This window comes from Nematolebias whitei, chromosome 2 (assembly GCF_014905685.2).
Source record: "Nematolebias whitei isolate Nwh7 chromosome 2, NemWhi1, whole genome shotgun sequence".
Lineage (NCBI taxonomy): Eukaryota > Metazoa > Chordata > Actinopteri > Cyprinodontiformes > Rivulidae > Nematolebias > Nematolebias whitei.
In genome coordinates, this window is record NC_056499.1 from 11,273,414 (window position 1) to 11,297,071 (window position 23,658).

Sequence of the window (23,658 nt, forward strand, 5' to 3'; positions counted from 1 at the left end):
TGGAGTTTGCATGTTCTTTCCATGCATGCGTGGGTTTTCTCCGGGTACTCCGGTTTCCTCCCACAGACCAAAAACATGCATGTTAGGCTGATTGGCTAAATTGTCTCTAGATGTGAGTGAGAGAGTGAATGGTTGTTTGTCTCGTTTGTCTCTATGTGGGCCTGTGATGGACTTGCGACCCGGCCAGGTTGTACCCCATCCCTCGCACAGTGATTGCTGGACATTGGCACCGGCGACCCCCGTGACCCAAAATGGAATAATCGGGTAAAGATAATGGATGGATGGATGGATATATATATATATATATATATATATATATATATATATATAGCAAATGAGAGAAAAAATAATTTTGATTCTCCTGTATGACTTTAAATGTAGTGACTTGATAATAAATAAATCACGATTAGCTAAAATTAGTTATTGTTTGAGAAACTGTTCTGCCTGCTCCGCTACAGTTTTGCTCATTTTCACATCTGTTTGAAAGATTTTCACATTTGTTTAGCTAATTTTAACTACTTTTTTTGTTGCTTTTAGATTTTAGTCAGTGTTCAGCTTGTGATCAGCTCATTTATCAGAATCAGAATAAGCTTTATTATCATTGCCCCGAGATACAACGAGAATATGTCCGTACAGTCGTCCGAAAGACGGGCAGAGTGCACATAGCTGCTGCTATAAAGCGCGGCCTTCTGATCCTTTCCAGAATACATTTTTTAGATAGAAAAAGGGGCAAAGCCATTAGGAGAGGGTAGTGGCATTACCAAAAAAATGATTTCTTCACGCCTTGTCCTAACAGGACACGATTTAAGACATCCCCCCCAAAAAAAAAAAAAAAAAAAAAAACAACTGCCAGCAAGCACATTTATGAACACATTGCATTTGCATTTTTGACAAGGCGGTCCATGAAATGCTAACAGATAGTCTATTGTCTTGATAAGATTATGATCAGCTGGCACAGTTCTGATAAGCCTCCACAGAAGGTTGTGATAAATTAAGCTTGTCCTTGGTTTACATATTTCTCAGGGGAAACCGATGTCGGCCTGTTTCGAGGCCAACCGGGGAGTCAGATTCATATTACCAAAATTGTTAACTTATTCAGGCAGACTATGTTTTTCTTGTCAGCCTTTGAGTCTGTACTGATACTTTCAAGGTCCGAAATTGCCAGATTAGGGTGCATTCACATGGTCTGTGCTTACGAGCCACTTCAAGGTCGTTTTTATGCTCACGAGTCCCAAAGCCGCAGGTGACCTGCAAATCACTTCAAACTTACAGTTTAGCTTGTAAATCAGCTGATTTTGAGTCCTCAAAGCACAAACCAAACCTTCACATAAGCAACAGCCTGAAGAGGTCCAAATTTGCTGCGGTCGTCTTCTTTGTACGTTGATAAACCAGGATCCAGACTATTCCAAAAACAGGAAACCTATTATCATAAATCCAATTGTATGCAATTTCAGAGTCCTCGATCGATAACAGAGGTAGACATGTCACATTCCACTTCCCCAGAGATATATCCAGCTGCGTGTGTGTTGTCCGAGCAGATGAGGGTTCTCCAGGACACTGTCGCTTTGTTGAAAAGATTTTGTCATTTGCGTTGAAAGTCTAGTTGGTCAGATCCACAGCAGTAGTTTTCATTTCAGAAGATGTGTAAAAATAGGAGCTGCTCTGATACACAGACAGAGAGCAAAAAGCAGGAGGAAAACAGGGAGCGGGAAGAAATGCGTACACCTCGTTAGAGAGCCAGTGGAATTTTTTTTTTTTTTTAAAGTAGGCCATTTCACTGTGGCGAAAAAAGAAAACTAAATGCCTCTAATCTGCTTGTTTTAACTTTAACAACTCAATTTTAGCTTTTTCAGCTGCTCAATCTCAGCAAGCACATTCAGTAATAACACAATAAAACCATTTGCAATTGTTTGGTATGATGTGTTTGAAACAATAAATACATTTTGCTAATTCGCTTGATGTGTGTTGCATAAATTGGACCAGATCTCCAGTTACAATAAAATTTTAAACATTTTCTTGCATTGAAACACTAATTTTATTCATCATTTCTTTCACTAAGTTCCGTAAAGTTTGAAGATATCTTGTCTTTGCTCCAGGAAGAAAACAACAATCATAGCAGCATTTATTTTTCTTTTTTCACCATGGTGAAATGGCCTACTGGGCGCAAGGTCTCAGTCATTACAAACTACCACAGAGAAGGCAATAACAGGTGAGAATCAAACTGGTCTACAACCTATTTCAACACACTGTTTCAAAAAAGCCGGTCTTGACAAGAATTCTTCTCAGATTGCCGTGGTGGACATGGATGAGTCCTATACCACCACCTGGGTTTCTACTGTGTGTCCAGATTTACTGCGGACGGCAGAGGTTAATCAACAGTCCCACTTAGCCTTCTGTCTTTCATCTCAGCCCACTGTTGAGAGCTCAGGCCTCATCTGGAGGGAATATTGGCAGAGTGTTTGTTCCTTGATTGGCTTGCGGGAGCAATCCATACAGATGTGTCTGCTGTGTTCGTGTGGATGAAATTTCTTGAAGCACCAAGACAGACTGAAGCCATCAGATCTGTCTAAATGGCCTCCGGGTCCAGGGAATTGCTGTCTCACTGTCAGAGTGCTCATTGATCCTCAGGAAGGTGTTAACGCATGATGAAACAATCTGGGGTTTCTATCAATGCCTTTACGAGCTGTCCACTTTTAATATCTTATTTTTATTAGATGCTTCAACAAATGCAATAACCTTGACACAAATGGCAGTTGCAACAGATAATAGTTGGTCATTTGTTATTGTGAAAGCTGTCCTCCAAATGGCTGAACTCCAGCTGTTTTATTAAAGGCCTAGCCCACCTTGAAGGAACGACTGTCATCCACCACCTTTGAAAATTAGATGATCATATTGTGGCAAGTCTTACAGCCATTTTGGTCAAACATTGACATTAATCACAACACTGGACTATCTCACATGACCTTTAATACCTCAAAGAGTGTGTTGTAAATAACTCTCCACTACTACCACACAAGGCTTTAGATCAGTAACTAACATTCTCTTTAGTGTAGGATGGGATTGATCAGCTGTGACGGCCATCTTCATTTATTCATATGAATTGGTTCATTTTGCTCATGTAACAGATTGACCAACACACACAGAGACATGGGTAAAATCTTCATTTTGCCATCATCCTTGGTAACATACAATATTTATATAATTTTATTTAGCTTTTGATTTTAGAAATCAATGATGTACTTTTGACGTTTCAGAGAAAAGTAGCAATTAAAAAAAAATACTGATGGCCAGCAAAGTTTAGTGTAACAAGTAGGCAAAATATACTACTTAAACAAGAGTATTGCAGGGTACATGTATCACCCATTGACAATCTATTATATAGCAATACAGTAATCTATAGCAATGGATTAGTATTGTTTCATTAAATTATCAATGAGACTAACCTGTATAATTAGAAGTTGAATGAATGGAACAAGTTATGGCCCAGACAATCCATCATGTTTACAGTTACGAGTTGACCCCAAGTTAGCAGACTGAGAAGAACACAGAACCACGTCTACAGAAGGTAAGTACATTTTATTTACAGGTGCAGCAGCTTCAGGGATGGAAGGAACATGGTGAGTATCCTGGATGATATTTGGTTTTCACCAATGGTTGATAAATGATTAATTCTTCTTACTGCTATTTCTTGTAAATGAAGCCCGGGAGGAAGAGGAGACGAGGTTCTAAGTTTTCTATGGGAGGAAGTTTGAAGATCCAGAGGATGTGAACATTGGAGGAGTTTGGAGCAGGTTGTTCTTGAATGAGCGTTGTTAATTTTAGGTCATCGTTTGTTTTTTTACAGGTACAATATCCATCCACAGGAGAGCCATGAGCAGCGAGGAGGTCTTGGAAGACTCGTACAGGAAGGATTTGGAAGTCGCTGATGGAAAACCACAAAGGTTGGTTATATAACATTAGAAAGATTTAGTCAGCTGTCCATTAGTTACCAGTTGCTTGATAATGTCCCAGCACTGGGAGAATGTCTGGCAGGAGCTTTTATGGTTAGCAGAGCATTCCTTCCTCATCAGCTGCAGGTGTGCAGTGATGGCTGATTGCAAATGGGTTGCAGCTGTGGAGAGAGTCAGTGTGGCTGGAAAACCTGGGAATCCTACACAATCACAGACCTAGTGTAAGAGTTGATCTTGGTTTGTGACTTTGACCTTGAAGCTCGGTGATGACAGGTGTGCGTGACACTCCGTCTAGTGGTGATGCATGTGTATGAAGCTTCATTTAGTTATCTTGAGCAGATCAGAGGTTATGGGCGAGACAAGAGAAAGATTACAGACATACTTTTGATGGGCATTTAAAACATTAAACTGGTTATACCTCAGCTAATTTTACAGATTCTGACCTAAGATTTGACGTGGTAGTAACTGAGGTACATCTAATATAATTTATTGATCATTTTTAAATATTGTTGTCTGCCTAGCTGCTGGGATTCATAAATTATTATTTAGTGAATATCACTGTGAAAGTTAAGTCTACTAACAATTTTAAGATATTTTTTTCTGATGTTTACTTTGTGTAACCAATTAGTTTTGCTTGATGGTGATATGTGTTGCATTTTGCTTTTAAAACTACAAAAATGTCACATAGATGAGCTCTTTGTGAACAATTCCCGATGGCTTTTTGTGCATTTTCCGTTTCAAATTATCAGACAAATTTAGAAATCATCAAAATGTTCTTGTTCAGACTTCTTGTTCTTTCAAACGCAACTTCCTCAGCACACTGTCATCTAAAAACAGCAGCAACAATAATGAAAATCACACAGCAAAACTGGCCTTTAGCCTACACTTATTTTCTGCCATTTTCTAACATTGCAGTTAAGTTTTAAGGAGATTTTTTGCTCATTCTATGATTTTTTTATGGGTTTCTAACAAAACTTTAAGCTCTTAGTGTGGATCAGATCACAGGTTGGGCAGCGGACTGATTCAACTTAAAAACAGGAAATAAGCTCTAGTCTTTAGTATTGTTCTACCTACATGTGTGTTTTAACACAGTGCTTTTATGGTATTGTATTGGTTTTGTCATGATTCTGTTTATCTTCTTGCCAGTTTCCATCATTTTCCATATTTTTAGCAGGTGTGCGGTGGTTTATGTTTGCTGATCATTTCTTTCATTTGTTTTGTTTTCCTAATTTGTTGCTTCCAGTATTTTTTCTGTTCATCTTGCACAACTAGTTAAAGTTAAATATCACACCTGCCCTTATTTTGGGGGAGTAGTGAAGCAGAGGTTAAAGAATGTGTGCCTGCGATTGGAAAGTCAACGGTTTGAGTCCCTGAACTCCATCCATCCATCCATTTTCTTTACCCGTTTATTCCGTTTTGGGTAACGGGGGTCGCTGGTGCCCATGTCCAGCAATCACTGTGCGAGGGGCAGTGTACACCCTGGACGGGTCGCAAGTCCATCACAGGGCCACATAGAGACAAACGAGACAAACAACCATTCACTCTCTCACTCACACCTAGGGACAATTTAGAGTTACCAATCAATCTAACATGCATGTTTTTGGTCTGTGGGAGTGTAGATGAACAGATGCTCGGATATATTCATCATTTAACACGGATTCCTCATTTTTCTGGACTGAATAAAACGTGCATTGAATTTAAGGAAATGCAAACGTGAGACGTCATTTATATTTGACCCATCAAAATGAATGCGGTCATTTATTTACAGAATCAAAGTTTAACATCAAACATTTACATTAATTTGGCAAATTATGAAAATAACAACATAAGCAATCAATCAGGAAAAATCATACGGCCATGATTTTTCCGTTGCTTCACCACAGACATTTATGAAAACTGTACAATTATGATCTTTTACCCACATGTACGTGGATGAGCATTTTACACAGACATTTCTAAATATCTGGAAGAATTTCTACTTGATAGAAAAGTTTAAAGATGGAAGAAGTTAAGAGGGTGTGTGAGGGGAAGTAAGTGTTCACCAGAACCGACACTCTCCATCAGAAACCCAGCTCGCCTCGGTACGCTTGGTAGGAAACTTGACCCATTACCTTTCTGATGATAATCAGCAGATATGGTGTTCCGTTAACGCTACCTGTCCAGCGTCTCCTTAGTATGGCTGTAGCTCGTCAGAAGTAGTGGCGAGTGAAAGTGTTATATTCCCATGGAACTCGGAAGAGCTTTGTTGTCATGTCAGGATCATCCCGTCTCCATCAGAACTGTCCCAGAACTGTTCCAGCACCATCCCAGAGCTTCTAACAGAACTGTGTAGTTTACAGATCTCGAGCAGAGCCGTACCAGAACTAGAACTTGAGCAGAACAGAACTGTGCAGAAAACAGAACTGAGTAGACCAGGAAGTACTGACATTTTAAAGACTCTTTCCCGGTTCACTTTTGGGAGTATTCCATTGGTCAGAAACGACCAGACGGGGTGTGTTTTGTGACGTAAGAGATTAGAAAACAGCCAGAATTGTTATGGAAAGGTCAGAAATGTTCTCACAGACAGAGAGAGTTTTGTTTTGGCGCGTTTCAGAAACAGGTGCCAAAAACCTCTATATTTATGTCTGAGAGGATTCTAAAAACATGCCAACAACTTGTTTTGCGTTTGCCTCCAACCTTGGACCAACTTACACTTGCTCATTCAAAAGCAGAAATCAGAAAAGGCATAATTACTCTGTAACAGCTTTGACATGAGTTCTAACTTTGCGTGAGAAAATCATTACACAGTTAATAACATTGATTAGTTCACTGCAACATCTAAAATGGTTTGAACTAAGACACTTTGATTATCAACATTTGAAAAATAGTAATGATAATAAAACAGAGAGTGTTGTAGATGAACAGATGCTGGGATGTATTCATCATTTAACGCGGATTCCTCATTTTTCTGGACTGAATAAAACGTGCATTGAATTTAAGGAAATGCAAACGTGAGACGTCATTTAAATTTGACCCATCAAAATGAATGCGGTCATTTATTTACAGAATCAAATTTAACATCAAACATTTACATTAATTTGGCAAATTATGAAAATAACAACATAAGCAATCAATCAGGAAAAATCATACGGCCATGATTTTACCGTTGCTGCACCACAGACATTTATAAAACTGTACAACTATGATCTTTTGCCCACATGAATGTGGGTGAGCATTTTACACAGACATTTCTAAATATCTGGAAGAATTTCTACTTCATAGGAAAGTTTAAAGATGGAAAGAAGTTTAGAGGGAGTAAAGGATGGGGTTTGAGGGAAATTGAATGGTCACCAGAACCGGCACTCTCCATCAGAAGCCCAGCTCGCCTCGGTACGCTTGGTAGGAAACTTGACCCATTACCTTTCTGATGATAATCAGCAGATATGGTGTTCCGTTAACGCTACCGGTGCAGCGTCTCCTTAGAATGGCTGTAGCCCGTCAGAAGTAGTGGCGAGGCTCTGTTCGACACACATTCACCTCAGTGGAAAATGTTATAATCCCATGGAACTCGGAAGAGCTTTGTTGTCATGTCAGGAACTCCAACAGCACTCCATCAGAACTCCAGAACTCTAGAAGTCTGACAACTCTCCAACTCCGTGAACTCTGTAACTCCGTGAGTCGTAAGTCACTCTGGTTACCTGTGAGTCCCTCATCGAACTGACTAGACCAGGAAGTACTGACATTTTAAAGACTCTTTCCCGGTTCACTTTTTGGGATTTTTCATTGGTCAGAAACGACCAGAAGGGGTGTGTTTTTGTGACGTAAGAGGTTAGAGACAGCGAGAATTGTTATGGGACAGCTCAGAAATGTTCTCACAGACCGAGAGGGTTCTGTTTTGGCGTGTCTAAGAAACAAGTGCAAAACATCTCTATTTACGTCTGAGAGGATTCTAAAACATGACAGTTTTAACATAACAACTTGTTTTTCGTTTGACTGTAACCTTGTAAACGCACACACTTGCTCATTCAAAAGCAGAAATCAGAAAAATGCATAATTACTCTGCAACAGCTTTTAACATGAGAATAAAAATCATTACTCAGTTAATAAAATTGATTAGTTCACTGCAACATCTAAAATGGTTTGAACTAAGACACTTTGATTATCAACATTTGTAAGATAGTAATGATAATAAAAAGAGAGTGTTCTTTTCACTTGAATCTTCGAGAAAGAAAGTCTCAGGATGGGTGAACCTGTATTTATGGAGTCAAATACATGAAATGACAGCTTCTGTCCCACAAGGTTCTTAAGGTCAAGAGTTTTGACCTTAGACTGGGTTTCGACGTAGGCCTAGTCCACTACAGTGTTCTTTTCACTTGAATCTTCAAGAGAGAAAGTCTCAGGATGGGTGAACCTGCACTTCTGGATTCAAATCAATGAAATGACAGTTCCTGTCCCACAAGGTTCTTAAGGTCAAGATTTTTGACCTTAGACTTAGTTTTTGACATGGGCCTAGTCCACTACAGGAGGAAACCGGAGTACCCGTAGAAAACCCACGCATGCACGGAGAGAACATGCAAACTCCACCCAGAAAGGCCCCTGGACCGGGGTTTGAACCAAGGACCTGCTCGCTGAGAGGCAGCAGCTCTACCAGTTGCGCCACCGTGCTGCAGTCCCTGAACTGATAACTTAAAAAAAAAAAAAAAAAAATGAGTGGAAAAAGTGACTCACCCACACCTACCTCCACCCTCACTTTCCCCACCCTGGCTCCCTGAACAAGGGCCTTAACACCCATCATCTGCTCCCCTGGGCATCCTAGATGGCAGCTCTCTGCTCCACACAAAGGGCTGTGGTAGTTTGGTTGTCTGTGGTTGCATCGAGTGTGATTTAGTTCACTGTGGTAAAACCTGAGGAAGGGAGCAGCCGAAAGAAGGAAAAAAAAAAAACACACCTGGTTTTCATTTGGTAATCATCCCCCCGTTATAATTTGTTTCAGCTTTTAACTTGTTCAGTAATAAACCATTCTTACTACCATCTCCATCTTGTTTGGGTTGTGGATGCTGTTCATGAAAAATCTTACGTTGGGTTGTGTCATGCTCAACATATTTGCCTTTGCAGGACTTTTTATTTTTCAGTAACTCCGTTTTAACCTCTTTAAACTTTTCTCAAGACTTTATCTAACCTGTCTTGAGGTACTACCTTCACACAATCTCAAAAGAACTCCCTCATGTTCCTGTGTTTTGGCGTTACAGAAATATGGATCAGTGAAATGGTAAATGGACTGTACTTACTGTATACAGCACCTTTGCCTTGTGAAGACTCAAAGCATTTACAATCTGTGCCCTCGTTTACCCTTTCATACAGCACTCTACTAGATCTCTACAAAGAATAATCAAAGCTTTATCACATTCACACACTGATGGGACATACATCGGAGTCAATGAGGGGTTCAGTGTGTTGCCCAGGCACTTCAGCATACGACTGCTGGTGGAATCAAACCTCCGATTCTTGCACTGAAGGATGACTGCTCTAAACACTCAGCCACAGCCGCTCCCACCATCAGTGGATATCTGCCTTGTTGAACTACTAGATAAATAATTGTTGATAGCCATCACAGTTATGTCTCCACCAGCAAGAATTTGAGAGTACTCATTGACTTTTTTTTTAAATAGGCAATTGAGTCATCTGTAAACTAAACTTTTAAGCAAAGTGGCTAAAGGTCTTTACACTTAAAATCTGTATTTCTTGTCTAATATCTCCACACATTTGAATAAGGAATAAAACCTACTGTCAATCATTCTTACTCTCTGACATTGACGCTTTTGTTTGATATTAAACTTTTTGGAAAAGCTTTGATTTTTAGCCTTTGTGTAGGAGTCAAATTCAGTAACTGACTTTTTTTGTCCATTTAGAGATGGAACTGAAATATACTTTTAAAATGTGTTTAAATGAGTAAGCACAGAAGTTCACAAAAGGTGGATAAGAATAATAAAGGCCAAATGATCTGCATTCTAAAAGGTGGAGCAATTTTCCCTCCTTCTTTTCCTAAAATGTACATTGATGTGATATCCATAGCAATATTATAAGCTTTATGCAATTTATAATCCACCATTAAAGCTGGTTGTACAGCTCAGCAGACATCCTGTCAAGACTTTATGTGATTTGGTTTACATTATTTTCTGATGGAAAACAGTCTGTTTAAAGCTTTTAGAGGGAGCCTTAATATTCAGTTTTGACCTACACTTTGTTGTGACCTCCAGAAAAGTAATAACTTAAATGATTCAGATTCACAGTATAAGGTCAGAGTTAAAGAAGCTAGCTGAGCTACAATTTCTCTTTAATCTGTCATAGTTATTGCTGTGGCTGTGGCATGACAGTTCATGTTCTCTCATCTTCCCCTCCACTGACCTTCATGTTTCATTTAGTCAGCCAGCGTTTTTTCTTCTCCATGCTTTAACGGTGTAATATATTGTCCTTGTGTTTATTTAAATGGAGATTATCAGGTGATTGTTTTGAACAAGATACATTAGATTTAGCCATTTACAGACACCCATGAAGGTTGTAATGTCAGGCAAGCTGCATCTTTGGAAAATGCTAAAGATCAAACACCTTCAGCAAATGAAAAAATGGAGGAGCCAATGTTTGCATGCGGCAAATATTTTATTTTCTCCATCTATTCACAAAGTATGTGGGATTTCCTTGAAGACATGTAAACTTTAATAAAGCCTGGACTACTGTTATGTCACCAACAAATATTATTTCACTAAATGAAGGGCATAAATCTATAATTCTAAAATAAGTGTATAAGACAGTAACGTTTGTGTTACATGAACTTTATTTTGACAATAAAATAACCAGTTACAGCTAAAGTGTTAGAAAAAAATAGTATTTGAACAGACAGCCACAAGACTTGAACAATATCAACAAGAGTCAAGACATGAAAGGAAAATCTTGAGTACAATTTTATTTTTATGTTGTTGTTTTTTTTGCAAAGTCCCTTTTTTACATAGATGGGGCAGACTAGTAGAAGGACCATTCTGTTGCTCTTCCATCTTTCATTTCTAGGATCTTGTATGGTGTTCAGCTTTGATAAATGTCGAAGGGATTGACTGCATTCACTTCCTTTAGTGGACAACTCTTCTTTCCTTTATTAATTGTATTCTGTTACTCCCCATGGGGAAATTAATCTTCTGCATATTTACCATTGCACATGTGAGCACACATGTGAAGCAGTGGGCTGCCATCCAAGGCACCCTGGGGAGGGGGGGGGGGTTTCTCAGTGGCCAAGAGTGGGCCAAAGGAGGGTGGAGACAGGTGTGGGTGTTTCACCTTTTCCACCCACATTTTGATGTTGTCGGTCCAGGGAGTTTATATAACGACCCTCCGTTCACAGGCCCACCATCTCTAACCTCTGCTCCACCACTCCACACTTCTGCAGGTTGCAATTTTTGTTGTTCAGCATTATTGTTTTCTCATCATTGACATCTATTGTTTAAGAGGAAAACTGCAGCAGCACCAGTCTAAACAGCAACAAACACTCTAAAATGGCGCTTCACTACATTTCACAGGTTTGCCTTCTCTGACCTTCATCACCACTCCCCCATCATGCTCTAGTCTGATCATGTGGCTCAAATAATTTTATAATATTTATAATAATATTTTAAGAAAATTAATAAAATATGAATCAAATTTAAAGATATAAAGCATCGTTTATATGTTTGGACAATGTGTTGAATCAAAGTTTGCTTCAGACCGGACTATATTGTGATTAAAAGTTTGATAGTAGTGTATTGTTTTTTGCTGCTTGTGTATTTTTTAATTTTTTGGATAATTTGTTGGCATGGTAACAAGATCAGCCACAAACCAAAGCACAACCCTAGAAAGTAGAAAATAAGTCAACCCTTTTACACAGAGCACATTGAGTGTGAATATGCAAATACTAGGACTACTTAACTCGGAAAGAAAATATTGTATTCTGCTAAAAAATACTCATCTTTTTAAATTTAATCGATTAGTTATTGTATAAGAATTATTTCAATTGACACACAACCAAGACTGAATCATGGACAGACCTAAAATTAATTTATTTGAGCTTTTTGTATTCAAGTCTATCAAATGTTTTCCTTGGTTACTCATTTTATGAGTGAAATAAAGCTGCTTGGTTAAACAGCTTTAGGGCTTCTCAACTCTTGCAACCATTTGACTGCAGCCTACTGAGAAACATGGCTCTTTCAGTGATGGTACTTTTAAATGTTGGCCTGTTTTTAGAGCAGCACTTCTAGAGCCAAATATGTATTTCTTCTGAGTTATAACATTTAAGCTCACACGGCCACAGGCATCACTTGGACTGGTTGAAATCCAAACTAAATTCTCACACACTCCGTGGAGAAACTGAAACTAATCTGCTGCAGCAGACAAATTTTAATTGCTAAAAATATTATCTTCCAATGCAGCTTTCAAATATGTAGATGGTTCTGTTTTTTGTCTACTGTATCTTTGTGGAGAGTCCTCTCTTCCTTTCTGATGTGCAATGTCGTCTCTGTGACTGATTCCTGCTGAACATTCACTCTGTTCCACTTTGTGCACAGAGGCTTCTCTGGCTGAGAAAAAAAAAAATCTTAAAACCATAGAAAAAAAAGTAAATGCGATTGGGAACCTCTTTTTTTCTCTTGGTTGTGGCGTGACACTAATTTACTTCCCCCTCACACTTCCAAAGCAATTAGCTTTGAAGATTCTCAGAAACTATTCTTGCACAAGTCGATAGCTGGCATGGCAAGTTAGAATTTAAGTTGGCCCATTGGGTGACAGCTGATAAACATATCGAATGAGGTTACAGTGAGAAGAAACCTAAAAGAAAAATAAAATTCACTTCTGTTATGCTGGGGTCCAACTAAGTAGCGTAAAAAGATTGTGTCTTAATGATCAGACATTGTCAATATCTTCAAATTACTGTCTAAAATGATGCTAAGCTTTAATATTTTATTTGTATGTAAAACACCTATGAAGAAGGTCTTCTGAGACATTTAGGGCAACCATTGTTTAGGAACCTCATGCATGGAGTAACTAGAATGAGAAAAAAAATCAATCAAGAATTGGGAAAATGAATAAATTGGCAGTGGATAGCTGATTGTTAGTGGCTTACCACCAAACTAATTTGATTAATCCCTCCTAACAGTACAAAAAAAAAAGAGGAGTTTATCAATTTATCTGTTTTAAACTCATCTTGTGCAATATATTGTAATTTAGCAATTGTCTCCATCTTACTCATAAAACATGGGTCAAAATCAACTTAAATATGTTTAATTACCATATCATAAAGCTTAGATACACACTAACCAGATTTTTTGCTGGAATCAGTCCAGTTGGACATTTACATAATGATTTTCTGGGTCTTGTTTTTCATGCTTCACAGAAAAGGAGTTCATGCTTCTTATTCTTTCGAAGTAGGCTGTGGTTTTGTCTGTCTTACACAATCACACAATGATGAACAAATGAGCCTTAATGTAGGGTTTCGTATCAGCTCTTATTAGTTTCAGACCCACTGACCTTCTGTTGGGTGGACGGCTGCACTGCCTCCTGAGCCACAGCTGCTCATGTAAAATATATCAAAGTTTCTCGGAAAAAATCGAGTCCTGTTTTTTAAGACGCTGCCAGGAATTGGCTGCAGCAACATGACTGTTTCATGTCCACATGAATAGATAGGAGACAGATGATAGGAGATATATGGATGTAGTTAGAGAGGACAGGGAAGGAGATGGAGTGAGGACAGAGGATGCAGAGGTCAGAGTGAGATGGAGGAGGAAGAATTGCTGTGGTGACCCCTGAAATGGAAAAGCTGAAAGAAGAAGAAGAGCCCATTTCTGATTGAACAGCTTGCAAACCTGCATTGTTGGCCATGCACACAATTTTATTGTTTGCCTCCACCCACATTACACGAACCTTGGCCTGCTTGTATCCTCCATGGTATCTTCCCCCACATTTGTTTTACTTGCTTCAAGTACAATTCTGGAATGAGTAGAGGCAGATATGTACCAGTTTAAGATGCTTGTACACACCCACAATGACTTTCTCACAATTGTTCCATGAACATTTGTCACACAAATTTTGTGACACACAACAATACACAGCAAGCCTCTGCAAACCATGCAAGAAAATTGAGATCCATCAATAATGTCCTTTTATAGGTTATCTATTGGCATGTGATCAGGTGATTAACTACTAACAAGCAGTTGAACTGGTGGACAGTTCAGTGGTGTAGTCTACGTGATACTCGGGGAGTATACCTACTAGAAAAGCTTAAGAATTTCAGTATACTCATGTAAAAGTGCCCAGCGATACATGGCATATCACTGGGCACGTGTCATTGATACATTAAATGGCAGTTAAACGCTTCCATAACAATCTATCGGTATGCAGCGCTTTGCTTTGATACTGTTTTTTTTATTTTATAACAAGTATTTAATACAAAGCCAACTGTTGTACAAAGTTTGTTGTTCATTTATTCAAATATAAGCATCAGAGAAATTTGGAAATGTTCAATATGCTTAAATATTGAAATAAAATGACCATTACATTGTATTAACCAGTGTACTTTGGTTTCTAAGCACAGTATACACACTACAAAAAGTAGATTACACCACTGGGTGGATTTAGTAAAAAGTCTGAGTGAACAGTTTCAAGTGTGAATGGATACATGTATTGAGTTAAAGGGGCAGCTGTGGCTGAGTGGTTAGAGCGGTCATCCTTCAATGCAAGAGTTGGGTGGTTCGATTCCACCAGCATTCACATGTCCAAGTGTCCCAGGGCAAGACACTGAACCCCTCATTGCCTCCAATGTGTGTCCCATCGGTGTACGAATGTGATAAAGCTCTGATTAGTCTTTGTATAGAAATAGTAGAGTGCTGTATGAATGGGTAAATGAGGACACAGGTTCTAGTGTAAAGCTCTTTGAGTATCTTGATAAGATAGAAATGCACTATATAAGTACAGTCCATTTACCGTATAAAGCTCTTTCAGGTTTTCCGCCATACTAAATGTAATTTGTCCAAACCAAACGTATCTGGCTAATAAATGTACGGTGTTTATGTTCTCATAGCAACCTTCTTTCGAAAAAAATCACCTTCCTAGAATAGTGTCCCTGAGGATTTGTCATTGCAGTGAAAGGTTTGTATTAACCACAGTGACCCTCAGCGTAATGATTTAAAAAGCATTGTTTTCTGGAAGGACACAAGTTGCTAAATAGACCAGAGGAGCGATTCATCATGGGGACTCACGCTCACCGAGGATGTTTTGACACATCTGTTTGCATTTGGTTCACTTAACTGTGCCATCTTTTTTTTCTAAATGTGTGTTACACAGAGAAAAAAGAGCTGATGTGAATGCTCCGTCTGGTTTATGAGAGGGAAATTAACTCTAATTAGACTAAAATCGTATTTCATAAACGCAATGCTTTCAAAACAAAATGTGAGCCTATTTTAGGACTCCGTACCAGATTTTCTAAGGTATAGGCATATATTTGCACAAATGAAAGACACAGATCTCTTGGTGTAGCCACCTCGTACTCAAATTAGACATACACATATTTAAAACATTTATTGCAGTAGCGTTATACCTGTAGAGTAGTAACAAGGATTAACTGTTTCAGTATGTGATGTCAAACACCCTCACAACTAACAAACATACTGCGGTAAGCATTTCACTCCATCCCACTAAACATTTTTATATTGTGACATAAACATGAAAGTGCTTTACAAACCCAACTAAGTCCTTATGAGCAACTTAACTACTAAATCCTCCACCATTTCATTTCGAAAAGAGAAAAAAAAAACAGAAAATAGAACAAAAATGATCAAGTTCAGTGTATAAGCTAGAACTTTTAGCATGCTAATCCACTGTGTGTTTGCCTTCCATGCTTTAAAACCAATAAAACCAATCTACTAGGACAGTGTAATGACAGATGATCTTTCATGGCTGACCGATAGTCTATACATGCCTTTTGTGTTTTTTGTCCTCAGAATCGACAACTTGAGTTTGCACTTTTGTCTCTGCCACAAATGTCTCAAAATCTGGCAGACATTCAATGCGTAAGGCATTTGATAATATTTATAACCGACATGTTCTTGTCAAATAAGCACATTTCAGTGATTTTGAAGAAAGATCATGAAGGCACCGTGATTAAAGTGTTATCTTAACTTGTGGTTTCCTATCTATGGAAAATAATAGTCTGTGGAAAAATTACATATACAGTATATATGTATATGTATATACATATACCAAGAAATTGCAAGTACTACTGAGAAATTGCACTCAGTTAAATCACAATTTGAGTAAAATCTATACAGTAATAACCTTAGATAAAACATTAAGCCATTTACAAATATATTGCTATTCAATTGTACTAAACACTTTCAAAATCAGTTTATAGAGAAGAGCCTTCGGAGCTTTTCATTTTGATAATGCACCTTTTGAGCACTGACATCCTTGTTACAGTTTTTTTTAAGTTGTTTCTTTGATTTTTTTTTTTTAACAAAAAAAAAGTTTGCTTTTTGTGATTTTGGAGTACTTGAAGTAAATTATAATGAAAGAAGGGCAACAATTAATAAAATATTAACCTTAGCTTTTTTTATAATTACGTAGATAAATGCTTTCTTGGTGTACAATATGCCACATTACACATCATTTTCCAGTTGAAATCCCAACAACAAGCCATCATGATGACAACAGCCACAAACTGTTCTACTCACTGTGGAAATTACAGATACATGATTATGGTTAATAAGTCTTATTTACAAACACAGAGATGATGACAGAATTAACAAGTGTCTACAAACAGTGTTATCAGAACACCACTTTCTGAAATGTAATTAAATGTTCTTTGATTGTGTTGATTAATATAGTCCTGGACAACAATCACACCACATATATTTGAATATATTGGTCAGTCTTTTTTTTTTTTTTTTTTTTTTTTGATGCAAGTCCTTCCTCCACGTGTTCAATTCACACATGAAGTGCACAGGAAATGTTATTTAACATTGATTAAATCCATGATTTTTCCCGTAGAGCAACAGAGACGTTTTCTTGAGGAGAACAAAGCATCAGTACTTTTTTTTTTCTTGCCTACACAGTACATGTGGCTTTTACACTGCAGAGGCATCAAATTCAGAGGAAAAAGATGAAATGAGAAATAAACCGATGAATCAGGAGCTCAGGTGAAATGCACCACCTGTGTACTCTGTCCAGATATGAGGGTTCCTAACTGCACAAAGGTCCATCTTATAGCTGCTGGTCCTTCGGGCTGTCTGGACAGGAGGCTGACTGGCAGGACTTCAGACTCACCAAAGGAATATCTGCAATGCCACTGCTGCTGAAGTGTCCCTCTCCGCTCCCAAACTGCTTCCTGTCACCAAAATGCTCCAAACGTCCGCTCTCATTTTTCCAGGTTCTAGAAAGAGTGTGTCCATTGAGGAGTTTGTCCTTTGGACCCCACTCCCTCTGAGACCCAAAGCTGGACACAGGTGACTTAGGGTGCTGGTACGTTCCTAACGTTGGAGGCATCCAACAGTTGTCTGAATGTCCCAGGACGAGGCACTCCTGCGTGCACATCTCTGTGGCTTCCACCAGGCCACGTGGTCCCAGGAGGCCATCTGAAACAGAACAATAAAGAAACAAAACCAAGATTTATTGAGATTGGAAAACATATGATAGAGCTGACTTGTAATACCTCCCACAGTTAGTTTAGTCTGACAGAATGGCCACGGACTGGATACAAACAGAGAGCAGGTCGATAATATAAAGTAGGTACTTTGTACAGATCATAAGTTCAACACAAAAATGTGAATAACATTTTTATATTTGTTTCCTCATCGTTGGTATTTTAATTTTCTCTGTAGTATTTGAAAACAAAAATGTTTTATGAGGAAGGTAAAAGAAAAATAAGTTCTTTATGGAATTTCTCCCATCTTTAACCCAAACAATGCCCATGCCTGTGCGCTGCCCAAAAGGTGGACTACTGAGATGTGTAACTAAGAAGTATTTGACAATATTATTTGTAAAACAAAAAGGCTGATAGGCAGCAAAACACTACCAAAGCCAAAACCAGAGTACAAAAGGTAGTAGAGCAGGGATGAAAACTGAGTAACAGAAACATCAAGTATTTCTAAATTAACTGGATTACAATAATAAAACACATATTATAAACACAATGTTCCAGTATCATGACCCAATGTGTATGTTTGAGATCTTAGCATTAACCACTGGGGCAACAACAACTTTTAGAATCAGTCTAATTCAAGATGGTGGCCATAGCCTATCGACCCCACCCAACACAAAAATGACAACATTACCTATTTAGAGACATTGAGCTAAACATTGATGTAATATCTGTGAGACATTTGTGCATAAATCAAATGTTAAACAATTGTGTGAGAGCTTGCTGGATCTTTCTCAATAGAATATCCATAAGAATATTTTCAATATTTTCCTGAAATTACTAGCATTTCTCATAATAAGGTGAGCCTATGGCATGAAAGGCAGTGGGCAATATGTCCTCATTTAAGGAATTCTATCTTTGACTTTTTAGAAACAACTGGATACTTATAAACATAAACAGTTAAAAAATACTTTTCATTGAGATGTTTTTCTTGACTATAGTACTTTGGCCATACAAGCAATTCTGACATAAAAAGGTTAAACCTAAATGGAAAGTCGGTCATTCTTCTCCCTGAACATAAACTCAATCACGGTAATGAACTCTCAAAACTGGCACATGGAGTCTAACACTAATCATAGCTGCATAAAGCACTACAAAGAGCAATAATGCCTGATGCCCAGGAGACAGCCAGATAAATTCCTCAGAAGAAGATGACCGAGTAGACATATCGGGGGAGCTGTTAAGAAAGGGAGATAATAGAGAAAGGAAAGGCTGCATTCGTGTGCAGTACAGAGAATGGGAACAAGTTACAGACCTGCCATTTATGTGACATTTTGCTTTTTGTATTGCTAGATAAATGGCTAAATTGAAAGCATGCCTTTCATGATGTCACTGATGGCATTTCTCCAAAATTTTAATCTAAAAATACTCTAAAAATAACAAGGTGGTTTCTACATTAGTGTGTATGCACAATCACAGTTTGCGTATTAATTATCAAATTACCAAGACTTTTATGTCTATATTATACCTTGCTCTTACAAAAGCAAGCGCGTGATTATCAAGGACACTTCTGCTGCACTATTTCCCCTGTGTAATAAACATGACCATTTGCTTGTAGACTGCTGTAATCAGTGGCCCCAGTGGGCAGCAGAAGATAATTTGAATCAGCCATTTTCTCTCATTATTCTCTTTGTGCCTTCTGTATGAGAAAAATTACAAACTAGAAGGGGTACACAGTCTATACATGACCAACAGAACTTGTATAGTGTCCCGCTCACACGCAATTGAGTAAAAAAAAAAAAAAAAACTATATAAAACAAGCTAAATAGGTTTTGAAAACAATGCCATGGAAGATAGGGGTGTAGAGGGTGCTGCAGCTCCCTGATGGAGTGAGGTAACGACTTCCATTCATATATATATATATATATATATATATATATATATATATATATATATATATATATAGCCAATATATGGTAGGTGAGGCCGCTAGTGGCCACCCCACTGCTTGTGCCTGTTAGAGCATCCAGCATAAAAACCATGGCCAAGTCTTCGAGTCAGTTAATTCACTGTGGTGACCTCCGAGGATGGTGGAAGACAGAAGAAGGAGAAAGAAAAAAAAATAGTTAAAGAACTTGCTAAAGGTTTCTTCCTCATGAAATATGTTTTTCCTTTCCACTGTTGCCTTCCTGCTTGCTCAAGATGAGAGTTTTGTGATGGAATTAAATTCAAAGTAGTCAGCTCCTCAGATAAATAGTCTTAAACTATTATTTTTATATATGAATGTTTCTGTTCAGTGCACTGAGATGACTTCTGTTGTGACTAAATAAACTGAATTGAATTGAATAGAATTTTTAAAAAGAGAATAAAACCATATTTTGTTGGTGCAGCACCAAGCTACATAGCTTGGTGCTGAATACAGTATTTTCGAATTTTGATAACTGTGTCATGATATATAAACATTTTTTGTATAAGAGCTAGAAACAGAAATAGGGATGCAGACCAGTGCTACATTATGATTGCAATTTGAAGCCCATGTGGAACACCCCCCCCCCCCCCCCAAAAAAAAAAAAAAAAATTCAAGGGACATCCTACTCCTTGGAGGAGCCATGGACAGATGATGATAAACCCAAACACATCATGACTCTGCAGCTGTAGACAAGAGGCTGTTGGGAATGAACTCCATTGTACTCCTACTTTAACATACCCATAAGTCTGAAGTGGATCCAGTTCAGCCCAGGTTTTCTTTTTTCTTTGTGACTTCATAACTTTTATGGACAGAATTTCTTGGTGCAGCCAGAGGGGTGGAGGGCTTCTGCTTCGGTGGCCTCAGGATTCCATCTCTGACCTTTGCAGATGATGTGGTCCTGCTGGCGTCATCGTGCCGGGATCTTAAGCTCTTACTGGAGCGGTTCGCAGCCAAGTGTGAAATGGCTTGAATGAAAGTTTGCATCTCCAAATCTTAGGCCATGGTCCTCAGTCAGAAAAAGGGTGGATTGCTCTCTTCAGGTCGAGGGTGCGGATTTGCCTCAAGTGGAGGAGTTCATCTCGGGGTTTTGTTCACGAGTGACGTGAGTGAGTGAACTTGTGATTCTCGACCTGCCATTGTTTATCCGTTCTTCTCAAACCCAGCCAATCGAAGAAGATGGCCGCTTGTCCTGAGCCTGGTTCTGCTAAAAGGTTACGTCCTCACGAGGGAGTTTTCCCTTTCCACTGTTGCCTTCATGCTTGCTCAAGACGAGAGTTCTGCGATGGAGTTAAATCCAACGCAGTCTGATCCTCAGATAAATAACGTTAACTTGTTTTTATATATGAATGTTTCTGTTCAGTGCCCTGAGACGACTTCTGTTGTGACTTGGCACTATATAAATTAATTGAATTGAATTGAATTGGAGCCTCATTTTTGTCGTTTTTTTCCATTTTTAAGAGATTTATTAAACTTTCTCAAGTAAATTATTAGACGTTGTGCTAATGCTATGGACAAACACATGCACACACACAGAGACAAGCAAAACACTATTTTTGATCAGTGACCACCTTTAAAAATAAAAATGTATCCCTGCCACAAAACCTGCACACAACGGCTTCTTCATTACTAACTGCTTGTTTGCGTGCTGTTTTTGCAAATAGCCTGTAGCTGGTGTTTGGTGCAGAGCTCCTGGGTGCTTTAAATAACATTAGGGCACAGGTGTTGAGGAATGCAGGAGATTCAGAAGTGTGTCAAACGGTGGCGGCTTTTGCTTACAGCACTGAACAAATAATGCAGATGTCCAGAAACACCTATGCCTCGAAGACAAAGATGCATCCAATTGTCCTCCTGATGCAGCGCCATTAGGACATGCTGGAGGCCAGTCTGTTTGAGTTCTGCTGAAGCTGTGGAAAAAATGTGAAGCAGGAGGAAAAGCTGTTTAATGATGGACACTTTAACCAAGCAGGATTCACGAGCCTCTTTCTCTGTCCTCCTACTCCACATCAACAGATCACAGAGGTTACAGAGGAGGAGAGATTCATGCTCGCTGCTGACCAGAGGTTGTTGGCAATTATAAGGGAGGATTCTCATTTTAGTCTTCCAGCTATTACTAATGAGATAACGCTGGGCTAATTAATTGGATGCACACTATCAGTGCTGATGTGCCACACCAACAGCAGCAGTCAGGATGGCAAGAGGGAATGGGTGGAGGGGGTGCGCGAGTGATTGAGTGTGGGGGATTTAGTGTCCGTTGGGCTTGTTTATTTATCCATGCTGTTAAGCATACCCAGATGTTGTTATTTGGGGATAAATGAGACTTTGTTTTGGTCTAGCATGAAGGCTTAAAGTTCTATCCCAGTGTCTCCAGCTGCTGCTCAAAACCCGCCCACATATCTCTGGCAAATTAATCTGGTAAGCCTTAAATCTACTGTAGGTATTCTTCGTGACCCTTTGATTCCCTCAGCAAAACATACAGTAATCTACAACTCATCAGTTTGTGTACAACATGACAAATAATGATATACAGTATTACAACTACAGCTGGTGTAAAGATCTGCCTCTCACTCGCAGCACACATAACATAAATAGCTTGGGGAAATGTATGGGAGCTGTATGGTAGTTGTTGTCCAACAAGCCATAGAATTACAACAACTCTATACAGCTTTGCAAAATACAGAAAGAAAATTCTGCAAACAGGCCCTGTGATCTACAGTAAAGGCTATCTGGGGTTGGATAGATATAATAGTGAGCGAAGCAGAACAGAGCATCACGCTGGATGCATCCTCCTGAGACTAGCAGGCTGGCTGATGGATCCTTTATAGAGCTCCCTTTGAGGCCATGCAGCAGCTTCTTATGAGAGGAGATGAAGAACAGGAGGGAGTCAAAATAGAAAATGAAGACAAAGCTCAAGTTTGAGAGTGAAAGATGTTTGAGAACAAGAGCAAGAATTAAGGGAAATAGACAAGAAGAAAAGGGAGTAAAGTGATGAGTGAGAACTCAAAGCTTGACAAAGGCTAACATTTAAATCATTTTAATGATCACTGATACAGAATATTGGTTTAAACTTCACTCAGTACTGTCCTCAGATCAATTTGTGACAATATAACTTCTGGTACGTTCTACAAACTAGGTGTGGGAGTGATATATATCTATATTTTTTTTTATCCATTGCAATGAAAACCAATGATTCTGGATTGATTAAAACCAATAATATTTGTTATCAAGGTCCAGTTTAGAAACGCAAATCGTGGAGTTTATGTCATGCACACATGAGACTCAACACACTAGCGGCGCCTTCTGTATTGAAAGTCAGTGTTTGGAAGATATTTGGTTTCTATGAAGTTGAATAAATAAAAAAAAAGAGTTTCACAAGAGCCACACCATATGGAAGCAGTGTTCGTTTCCATCCGGCAGAGAAAGAACTGCCAGTCAGTGCTGCCTCAACTAAAGGTTGTGCATGCACTGTAACTGAAGGTATCTAGTTGGCAAACAGCATTTGTGAGGGAGTCTCAAAATGTTTGCAGCAAAGGCTCTAAAAAAATGAAACAATGCAAAAACGAAGTTATAAAACAGCTGTACCACGGGATAAATGGACTGTTACGTATCTCAAGTCGATGCACTGAGCATGATGACTCCTTGTGTGTTTATTTACGTCCCAAAATTGTGTTTGAATGAAACTGGTTTGTATAAAACCCCTAAGGGGACAGTAGTGAAAATAAATAAATGAATAAATGCATTCTTGTTCACATAAGAAACTATCTGGCAGTCATGGAGAACATTCCTCTGGCTACGCAGTATTAGCTGATGTGCACCAGATATTTCTCTCTTGCACACAATACATTTCTTGTTATGCACCAGATTGTCCTCTAAGTTGCGTTCAAACTAAAGGTCCTTAACCCTCTTGCTACCATGGGGTCAAAGGTCTTGTGGGTCATTTTGACCCAAGGGCAGCAGGAGTGTTAAACTCAGACCACAGTAGAGAATGACTTTGAAATATTATACACCAACTTTACACATTAAAAACAAACTATTCCTAAAAAAAAGTTATCCAAAAACCTAATAAAGTCAAGGTCACACACACACACACACACACACACACACACACACACACACAC

The 23,658-nt window shown here is 38.7% G+C and overlaps 1 protein-coding gene across 2 annotated transcripts in view; it reads right to left on the minus strand.

The window, feature by feature from the left end:
- Window positions 1–16,812: 16,812 nt before the first annotated feature.
- LOC119422763 (protocadherin-9) overlaps window positions 16,813–23,658 on the minus strand; it is a 342,953-nt gene continuing 336,107 nt past the window's right edge. For both annotated transcript variants that reach the window (XM_037690170.1, XM_037690162.1), the window contains exon 5: window positions 16,813–17,569. In XM_037690170.1, the coding sequence (XP_037546098.1) occupies window positions 17,199–17,569 (371 nt within the window). In that variant the 3' untranslated portion in view covers window positions 16,813–17,198. The remainder of the gene's footprint in view (window positions 17,570–23,658) is intronic.